At 33.5% G+C, this 11,478-nt stretch overlaps 1 protein-coding gene across 2 annotated transcripts in view; it reads right to left on the bottom strand.

The window, feature by feature from the left end:
• The window catches only part of Pten (phosphatase and tensin homolog), an 85,324-nt gene that overhangs the window by 51,928 nt on the left and 21,918 nt on the right, over positions 1 to 11,478 (bottom strand). For both annotated transcript variants that reach the window (XM_015498869.2, XM_048807427.1), the window contains exon 2: positions 4,490 to 4,574. In XM_015498869.2, coding sequence (XP_015354355.1) covers positions 4,490 to 4,574 — 85 coding nt within the window. The remainder of the gene's footprint in view (positions 1 to 4,489; positions 4,575 to 11,478) is intronic.

The following is an 11,478-nucleotide window of genomic DNA, read 5'->3' on the forward strand; positions in this document are numbered from 1 at the left end:
GGGGGGGGGGGTCAGAAACTGTTAAAAAGGTTAAATGGACCTAATATTCCTTTCTCTAAATTATTTTTAAGTCTGCTTCTAATCTCTTTTCAAATTCTCTTTTTAACAGAATAGCCAATAATGATAATGTTTAGGGCAAAACATTTCCTTGTTAATGAAAATCCACTTAAGGGCTACAAGTATAGCTCAGTAGTATAGAACTTGCCTGCACAAACCCCTGGGTTTGATCCCCACCAAATAAGTTGAGAGAGAGAGAGGAGACACACACACACACACACACACACACGGAGGAAGAGAAGGAAGAAAGAAGAGAAAACCAACATAAGATTCAGTGCGACTGAGAGATGAATATAGAATTAATAAAACATTTGAAAAGTTTCTTTAGAAAGAAAATGTATATAACAGATTAAGGAAGAACATAGATTCTTAAACCTGTAATACAAATACTTACAATGGGTAAAGAAGCTCAGCATATAAAACAATGGATAAGTCTTTTTTTTTTTTTAATTGTTACATGTCAGAAGACTGAGCTCCAAGTATTTCCTTTTAATAACTTAAAGAATCTTCCCACAAAAAACTTTCCAATAAAAAAGGAAGTGAATAATTTCCTATAGATCCAGAAAAGAGGAAAGCATTTTTTTCATTTTCAACATTTCCCAAATTATGCTCCATGATACACTGTTTTGAAAAAATATTTAATATACCACAAAAAAAAAAAAAGAAAAGAAAAAGGAGGTGGAAGGAAAAGAAATGAAAAGGAAAAAAGAAAAGTTACATACTACAATCTTACTCTTGGAAGATTCACAATGAATTGCAAAAGTTCTACAGTAGGAAAGCCAGTTCATCATTATTAAACTTATATTTTGATTTATTAGGGACTTAACAGTTCTCAAACTACGCCTCTTAAACACATGAAGCACCAATTTATTAAACTCTTTAGATTTATACCAGATCACATATAAATTAGATAATTAAAATATTAGCCCAAGGAACAACATTAAGATACATATAAAAAAAATAATCAATTATCTGAAGAAAACTTTCATATTACCACCAAGCAAATGCAAGAACTTAGTGGCAAGAAATAAGGAGGAGAAAAGATAGTAGTTAAGAGGAAAAGGAACTTTGGAAGAGTTATTAGCTCTTTAATTCCCCTTCTATGAGATGTCTCTGTCCTACTCTTTCAGTTCTGAATGTTTATGAAGCAAAACATTTGCAGTTAAGATGTTTAAAAAAAAAAAAAATTCAGTTTGGTTCACTTTCCCCCTTTCCCTTGATTTTTTTTTTACATTAATTCCTGATTCTTGATGGTTATCTCAAATGGAGAAGTTAAATATCGGTAAATATTTGCCTCAAAAATACTTTGAGTATCTCAAATGTAAATTCTCACATTGCCATAACAAAATATGCACCCTTATCAATAATAATACTGGATCATTACAAATATATAATTAAATAATAATGGATAGTTTAAGCATGAATATATTTGAAATTTAAGTTTATTTTACTCAAGGAAATGATGTAATGATGACCACAAAGACCAGACTCTGCACAACATTTCCTGATGGGTGGGAAAATCACAGGGAAACTATGGAATTAGAGAAAAGGGAATAATTTTAAATGCCCTTTGGATATCTTGACACAAAGGGAAGGCAAAGAAAAAATCTAACTGAAAATGATTTTAACACAAAAGCAAAAGGTATGTGAAAATGAAACATTTCCACTGAGGCGTTATCAACTTTGAACCAAAAATAAAGTCACTAGTGATTATTACAAATGTGGCTGATACAGTGTGAAGCAACCAAAAACAGCTATTTAGGCACTGGATACATCAACTGATCCCTTGGAGAACTCAATCCTAACAGGAATATTATTAGAAATTATGCTTTCATTTTAGTTTATAGAAAACACTACATCTTCCTTCCTGGTTACTGTTCATCCTTTTGGTTATAAAAGGGGAGGAGACTGAGTAACAGAAACTATCAATGTCTTACTGGCCATTTACTCACCAATCAAAAAAACAAAACAAAGGCTGGGTGTAATACCAGTGACTTGGGAGGCTGAGACAGGAGGATCAGAAATTCAAAGACAGCCTCAGCAACTTAGCCAGATCCTAAGCAACTTAGCCAGACCCTAAGCAACTTGGCAAGACCCTGTCTCAAAATAAAAAATTAAAAAGGGCAAGGGATATGGCTAATACCAATACTATAATGGGTGACAAGATCAGGTGGCTAAAGGAACCACTGACTAAGTAACAATCCAGATACAAAACATTTTTTAGGAAAAACAGTTCAGGAAAAAAAAAACATAAGCCTAAATAAAACAAACTACATAAAGATACACAGAATAAATTTCAACTTTGGTTACTTTACTTTGTAAAGTAAATATGTGAATCTTTTAATTCAAAGGCATAAAGACAGGAGTTATGAAATTAGAAGATGAGGGACAAAAATAGTTTCCAACAGAATTTTTTTGAAGTTATTATAATCTAAAGGTGTAAGCTCTAAAAACTGGACTCCATCGGTAACCTAAAAGATTATCAGTCACCCTTGGTGACTTATTCACACTAAATATAATATAAAAATTAGTGTGCCAGATTAATTTATCATGAGAACCTTATACACATTAGAAAACTTGCCCTCTATTCAGAATACTCATACTTTTTCAGTGTGACTACAGGAATAATCTGGCTTGATTGAATTAATACTCGACTGAGTATAGGATTATAGTAATGTCAAGTAAATCTTCTTTTTTTTTTAACTGGGGATTGAACCCAGGGGCGCTCTACCACTGAGCTACATTCCCAGACCTTTTTACTTTCAAACAGGGTATCACTAAGTTGTTGAGAGCCTTACTAAGTTGCTGAGGCTAACCTGAAACTTTCCACCCTCCTGTCTCAGCCTCTAGAGTCACTGGCACTTCAGGGGTGCACCACAAAGCCAATGAATTAAGTCATCATGAGATATCTCATTCAGACCATAAAGAGTCTGATAAACATTTCCGCATCACAACTGAAAATACATGTCTAGTGATCAATGGTACTATTCATGTCCCAGACTTGCCACCTCTCATGATTCAAAATTTACCTTCCTCATTTTTTTTTTTTTTCTTATGGCCTACTCCATTTTCTTTAGGTGTGTTAGTATCACTGACAGCTATTTCTAGCTGCTGCTTCCATGGGTCTACAATGTTATGTAGTATCCCTGCACTGTGTCTTGCCTAACTATGAGAAGGCAAATTCATTTTCCTATTTTCAAGTGCTTAACAGTACCTCTGACATTCCCATGTACCACCTAGAAATTTAATAGAAGGTACAAAGAGATGATAATGATATCTAATTCTGAACACAATAAATGCCAAAAAAATTGAACAGAACGCAACTCAGTACTTCAAAAATGTAAATAGACTATAGTTCCAATCAAGTTGCTAAAAATTAACCACTCAAAAAAGCAACTTATATGCAGCTCATAAAAGGGCTTAATAGTTATATACTTATGCAAATATTATAAAAGGATTCTACATCTGTATGATGCTTTATAAATTACAAAGTACTTTCCCACCATTCCAAAACTTAATTCCCACAATCACCAACTATTTAAATTAAAAGGCTACACAAAGACATTTATGAAAGAGTATATGAAATCCAGAATTTTAACTTTTAAAGTCATTAAAGTTTGTATTGACAATTTAGTGTTAATTTAGTCATGAATTTATATTTTTGTTCTGAAATCAGAAAAAAATTAAGATTATGCACAGCAGACAAATTCCAATGTAGTCTTGGGTCATAAATGTTTTAAAAAGTAATATTTAAGGGGCTGGGGATGTGGCTCAAGTGGTAGCGCACTCTCCTGGCATACGTGAGAACTAGGTTTGATCCTCAGCACCACATAAAAATGAAATAAAGATACTGTGTCCACCTAAAACTAAAAAATAAATATTAAAAAAAAGTAATATTTAAGTGGGTCTTGAGAAAGACACTGTTATGAACTGAATAATAATTATACTTAGAAAATTATGCAAAAGTGTTCAATGATTAATCTAGGCTTCGAATGCCAAGCAATTCCTTTCTTTAACCATTGTGCCAAACACTTTTCAGATTCTTGGTACAGGTGTGCCCCATTAAAAGCTGTTCTACAAAAAACTACATAGTATTTAATCTACCCAAGGATTTTCAGCCTAATCCCCAACTGTGGAAAAACAAAAAGACAAAAATCTTGTAATGGAATCCAGGCACTAACCTAGTGAGAGGCATTTTACGGAATCTAAGAAAGCACATCATCTAAGTACTTAATTAGGTTCTCATCAAATAAGCTGTAGTCCACTGAGTTAACATTAAGTTAAAAATAGTAAGTTAAAAAAAGGAGTTACAGAACATCATAAAGCCTACACCACAATGTTTTTCTTTTTTGTGTTTTGGAAATTTTTTCTAAGTGATAATATAAATATAATACATCAATATTTGAAATAAAAAAATCAAAAGAGTTCTTACCTTACTACATCATCAATATTGTTCCTGTATACGCCTTCAAGTCTTTCTGCAGGAAATCCCATAGCAATAATGTTTGGATAAATATCTGAGTACTTAAATTAAGGAAATATCTGAAATATGCAAAATGCAAATATGCACAATTTTAAAACATTGGCTAATAAATAAAAAGGGTGTCCCCACTACAGCAAGTTATAAAACTGTGTGAAATGTATCTGTAACCTATGATGCATAATTAAGAAATATTGGTAAATACATTATTTACAAAAAGATCCTCAAAACAATTTTATAGCAAAATAATGTTTAAACCCCTCTACTTAGTACACTGAAAATGCACCTAAAGTAAAAGGTAATTTCCACATTTATAGTACCTATGTATTAAAAAAAGAGCAAAACCCTAAGATTTTGTAAATTATAAAACTAATATATGGGGGGATAAAAACAAAAAAAAAAATCTGCACTTGCCTGAAAAGACTTAACTGTAAGCTTCTAATTTTTCATGTTAAAAAAGGCACTATGGTGTAAAAAGTGGATGAGTCTCAGGAAGTTATATTTAAGAACTGGCTATACCTCTAACTAGTTATATAATTTGGAGAAGTCATTTAAACTTTCTAAACCTCAATTTCCCATTTACATAATGATTATGTTCAAAGAGATAAACTCTTAAAAGTCCCTTCTAGTCCTGGCTATGACTCGATACATCAAACTGAGGTTGAAATTTTATTATTGTCACTTCTAACCAATGTAGTCAATATTTAGCATGCCCATTATATTCAATTATGCTATACATTACATGAAAACAAACTTTTATACTCAAAGTATTCCCAACTACCTACAAAAATCACCAACAATCTAGATTCCTGATTCTTGTCCAGCACACCAGCTTTCATTTGCTTATTCCATCAACCTTCTCTAATCTCATGATTTTCCAATACAGATCTTTCATACCAACCAAGTTAATTTGTGTAAAGTCTCCCATCACTAAAGATTTCTGCCTACCTACTTTTGAATCCATTTACCTTCCAAATACAATTCAAAATTCACCTGATCCAGTGCCCTTTTCTATATCTTTTAAATTTAGTCCTAGAAGACCTTATATTATCCATTTCAATGTTATTATGTTCTCCTCTTCTTCTTCTTTGTTTTGTTTTGTTTTTCTTCCATGTTGGGAATAAAGCTAGGGCCTCAAGAATGCTAGGCAAGCATTCCATCGAGTCACATCCCTAAGCCACATCCCCGATTCTCAACATTATTTTCAATCCAAAAATAATTTACCAAATTACCAAAAGGTTTCATTTTAATGTCATAAGAAAAGGTTATCTGAGAATTATATGTTCTATAAGATAACTACTAGAGAAATTTATAAATACTTTAAGCAAAAAAATACACAAGTCAAACTATACCATCTTTGGTATACATCTTTTGGTTACACTACATATTTTCTTGAACACCATTCACATACACATTTGCTTAAATCTGAATTTACACACACAAATAAATGAAAACTAATAAAAATGGTTGCTTAAAAGAGAATGGAAAGGGAAGAGAGAAGCCTAGGAAGAACAGATAGAAGCAAGACTGCGGTCTATATCTTTGAATAATTTTGAACTTTTTGTTTTATTGTGTATGTGAGAGCAGTGCTAGGATGAACTCAGGGTCTTGCACATACTAAGCATGTGTTCCACCACTGAGTTAAAAAACCCAGTCAAAATTTTGATCTTTAAACCATTAACAATTTTTTAAAACATCCCACAAAGGGGTTGGGGGCATAGCTCTGTGGCACAGTAGTACTTGCCTAGCACATGAGACTGTGAGTTCAATCCACAGTAATGTTAAAAAAAAAATAAAAAGATTTTTGTTTATAAAAGCCTGTATTTTCTAGGCCTTTTCACTGAAATGGCTTATAAGCAATGTCACACAAACAGTAGTTTAACACTCCCAGAGCTCAGATTTTGCCTCTACTAATACATTAAAAGGTACTAACTTCTTGGGAAGAGATGATGCCAGATCTGGGGCAGGAAAGTTCATGTGAGCATACTCTTCTGTGGCTGAGAGCAAGGAAGAAAAATAGAAATTAATAGTAAATATTAAAGGCCATATGAGTTGACATAAAGGAGGTCTCAATGGCTATAATACTCTGAGCATCACAGAAAAAATTTAAATGAGTAAATTAAAACAACCTGAGAGCTGGGAATATAGCTCAGATGGTAGAGTGCTTTCCTAGCATGACAAAGCCCTGGGTTCAATCCCCAGCACCACCATTAAAAAAAAAAAAAAAAAAGAATAAAATGAAAATTCCTATAAAGATACTCAAAACAATTAAAAAGTTAAAACAACAACAAAAACCCTTTCATCTGTCACCTTTTGAGATGGTGAAGTGAAGAATAGTTCTTCACTTTGAAAATTGGCAACAGTAGGGGATTCAAGTATTTAACTTGCTTTTTCTATAGGAAATACCTATCAGGACAACAAAACAGCCCACTTCATAAATTCTGCTTGAGGGAAAACCTGAAACTAGTAGATGTGAAAAAGACAGAAACAGAAGTCATTATTTTATTGGGTGTGGTGGCGCATACCTATAATCCCAGCAACTCCAAAGACTGAGTTAGGAGGATTGCAAGTTCAAGACCAGCCTTACCAACTTAGTGAGGCCCTAAGCAACTAAGTAAGACCCTGTCTTAAAAAATAAAAAGGGCTAGGATTGTGGCTCAGTGGTTAAGCACCCCTGGGTTCTAGCCCCAGTACTAAAAAATAAAATAAAATAAAAATACCAAAAATGGGCTGGGGGTGTGGTTCAGTGGTAGAGCAACTTGCCTAGAATGTGAAGAGCCCAGGATTTGGTCTCCAGTACCACCCCCCCCAACACACACACACAAAGTAGACACATTTTGCAAGCCTTATTGATATAGGTAATGATAAATAATAATCAATCCAAGCAAGAGGCTGAGGGGGAAATAGGTTTTCTTAAGAGTCAAAATGATACTACAGAAAATACTTTCTAAAGTAAGGAGATGAACAATGGCAGAAAAAATTGTCATTGCCCAATCTCAGTGGCCAATCTCAGCATTACCAAGAATCAGAGATCAAATAACTTGATATAATACAGTATAAAGGACTGAGAATCATCTCTGATTACCAAGTATCTTGTACTTAAATTCACTTTTTAGATAAAAAGTTTAATTTACAGAAAAACACAGAACAAGCTAAATGACATTGAGAAAGTAAATCATACATATTAAAAGGTCTATAGGGCATGACCCAGTCTCTCAACAAGTCAGTACCATTTTTTTTTTTAAGAAACAGGTGGCTGCCCTTGATTTATAAAATCTTTAGGTTCCTAATGGCCAATATCACCAGTGCAATGGTAGCCCACATATTATTTTAGACAAATCAGTCATAAAAAAAAAAAAATTTAAAGCCAAATAGAGAAACCTTTAATATAATCTGGGAATTAGATGAAATGAAAATTTCTTGAAGTGAAAAAGTAGACATTAAGACCATGAAGGGCAGGTTTCAAAATAGAATACTAGTAGTATAACACCACTTTGATAAAAGAATATGTATACATAGCCATGCAGATAGATATAGACAAAAAGACTACAAACTAAGGTACTAAAAGTAATTATCTCTAGGTAGTAGGAATTTTTATGATGTAGTATCAGTTCTGCATATTGTTTTTTTAAAAAGCTTAATTTCTAGGGGCTGGGATTGTGGCTCAGAGGTAGAGTGCTTGCCTACCATGCTTGGGGCCCTGGATTCGATCCTCAGTACTGCATAAAAATAAATGAGTGAAATAAAGGTATTGGGTCGAACTACAACTAAAAATAAATAAATAAAGCTTAATTTCTATTTAAAAAGTTTTGGCCAGGCACGGTGGTGCATGCCTGTAATCCCAGCAGCTCGGGAGGCTGAGGCAGGAGGATCATGAGTTCAAAGAGCCTCAGCAAAAAGCGAGACCTGCTGAGCAACTCAGTGAGACCTTGTCTCTTAAATAAAATACAAAATAGGTCTGGGGATGTGGCTCAGTGGTTGAGTGCCCCTGAGTTCAATCCCGGTACCCCCCCAAAAAAGGTTTTAACAAAAATATCACAGACTTAAATAACATTTACTTTATTTAAATGTTCACCTCCAGCCTTAAAGAGTTCTTATTAGAAAGACTCCGAAAGAAAACCATTAGGATTACCATTGCTAACATCACGAATATTAGCTATATCTTCCATTATTCTAAAATAACAAAGTCGCTTCATCTAAAACTGTAGCTTTTTTAATTATGAAAATGTTTTGGTATATTATATTCACTAATGATGGAAATACACAGAAGAGAGCAGAGGTTCAATCAAGCCTAAAGCAATATAATTCTTGAACTGAAGAATCTTTACTTTTTAACTCTCCCTTGAAGCACAAACATAAGATGGGAAATGGAAAAAATGAGGCCCCCAAGAGCAGCAGAAGAAAACCTAAAACAGTGGCAGCTATCACCAGTCTGGAATTACGATCTAAAAAGTTATAAATACATTTTGGTCAAAAATATAAATTGAAATTATTTAAGATTCCCTGAACAATACAACAAAAATTGTTTTAGTAAAGGAAGGAATGCTTCCTACCATTAACAAAATTATCTGAAACTAACTTTTTCCTAGAAAAGTATAAAAGTCTATACAGCCCCTTAAAATGTGGTCAAACTAGGACTAAGCTCAAATGTATCCCTGCACTATAAATACTAATTAATGAAGCAAATAAACTGGCAAAGGATTTGGTTAACTTACCAATTAAATACACATATATGGATGTTAAATACTCATTAAACTCAGCTGGCCCCCTTCTTCACATAATTATTCAAACAAAAATTGAACATTCTGTGCAAGGGGCACAGGAAAACCCAAGGCTAAGCAAGAAAAAATTTCTGCCTTCAAAAATTCCTATTCTCTCAAAGACACACACAGAGACCCAAAATGGTACCAAAGGTCTTATTTTATAAAAGATCAAGACATTTTAAGAGCTAAAGAGAGAGGGACTTATTCTGCAGAGGCACAAATAAAGCTTCACCAAGTAGGTCAAATATATCCTAAGTAGTGTCACAAGCCTGTAATCCCAGTAACTCAGGAGGCTGAGACAGAAGGATCTTAAATTCTAAACCAGTTTAGACAACTATGTGAGATCTTGTCTCAAAATAAAAAACTAAAATCAGGTGGGGATATAGCAATGGTAGAGCACTCTTGGGTTCCATCCCTAAAACTACATAGACAGAAATAAATAAAAAGAGGAGGTTAAGTTAGACATCAGTAGATAAAGAAAGAAAAGCAATCAGAACATTCCAGAGGGTAGGAATATGAAAATGCACAATGAAAATGCAAGAAATACTCAGGAAAAAGAAGCCCAATGGAGCTCATACACAAAGATGCAAAAACATCCACTGCATCAGTTTTAAGGATACTAGGGCAGGGAGTTCAATTTAATCAGATTTAAGGAGTCCAAGACTAGGATTAACATGGGAGCTCTTTGCAAAGCAAAGACTTTGATTGTGGCCCTGTTTCTTAAAAGGAGTTCAAAGAGCTGGGAATGTAACTCAGTGGAAAAGAGCTTGCCTAGCAGATACAAAGCCATGGGCCAGTTCAATCCCCAGTACCCCACCCCACCCCCCAAAAAATTCAGGAATACAGACTTTTTACAGTTTCATTTTCTTTAGATTCCTACCTTTCTTACTTTACAGCTGGAGATTTTACTAAGGCTTTAACAGCCATGACAAGTTTGAAAGATGTACAAAACTAGTCAACTACTATCTGTACAATATCCCATATCAGTATGCCAAATACATTCTCATTTAATCCTAACAAATAACATTACTATTTCATAGGTGAATAAATTAAGGGTCAAAAAGAATGAGTAATCTGCCCAAGATCCCAAAGACAATAAGAAGTATATTATAATTCAAACCTAAATTAAATATATAACTACAAAGTCCAAACTCTCTATACAATACTGTCTCAAAGAAGACAGAGAATTTTGTATTTCCAAATAAAGGCAACAAGTTCAAATAAAAGTGATTAATATTAAAACTGAAAAATTTATAAGAGCTGATACGGTATAAAAAAATATACTTTTATTTCCAAAACTGATTACTACCTAAATGAGTACTGAATCTTGAAGCAAATAGTTCTTAGGACAATAATTATACCAACAAACAAAATGTTTCTAATGTGTTTTTGCTTCCCCACATAATATACTTTTGATATTTAACCACTTAATTATTTAACCACAAAGAACTAATATACACAAACACATATTTGCCTGTACACACACTCAGCCCTCTCTATCTTTGGGTTCTACATCTGCCAAATTAACAATCCATAAACTGAAAATATAAAAAAGAAATGGTGTCTAAATATATACACTTTTCTTATCCCTATTCCCTAAACTACACAGTATAACATATCATTTACATTGTATTAGATATTATAAAATATCTAGAAATGATTTTAAATACATAGGAGAATGCATAGGTTATATGCAAACACTACACCCTTTTATATGAAGGACTTAAGCATTCGTGAATTTTGGTATGGGGGGTTTCTAGAATACACTCCCACAAATACCAACTCTGTATATGTTTGGATTTCTAATACAAAACAGCCTTAACCTAACACAGTGGACAACCTTCTGAATAAGTGATAAAAAATATGAAATAACGACTTTAAGTAGTAAGCATAAAGAATTATACTAACTAGGTCACTAAAAGAAATCAAGTATTTCTGGATCTAGAGATCTACTTGCAGGCAGTGTGGAATAATGATTAAGAACAAGCTCCAGCTAGGTGCAGTGGCACATCTGTAATCCCAGCAGCTTAGGAGGCTCAGACTGGAGGAGGGAGTTCAAAGCCAGCCTCAGCAACAAGTTGCTAAGCAACTCAGTGAGACCCTGTCTCTAAATAAAATACAAAATAGGGCTGGAGATATATATGGCTCAGTGGTTGAGTGCCCCTGAGTTCAATCGCT

This window comes from Marmota marmota, unplaced genomic scaffold (assembly GCF_001458135.2).
Source record: "Marmota marmota marmota unplaced genomic scaffold, marMar, whole genome shotgun sequence".
Classification (NCBI taxonomy): Eukaryota; Metazoa; Chordata; class Mammalia; order Rodentia; family Sciuridae; genus Marmota; species Marmota marmota.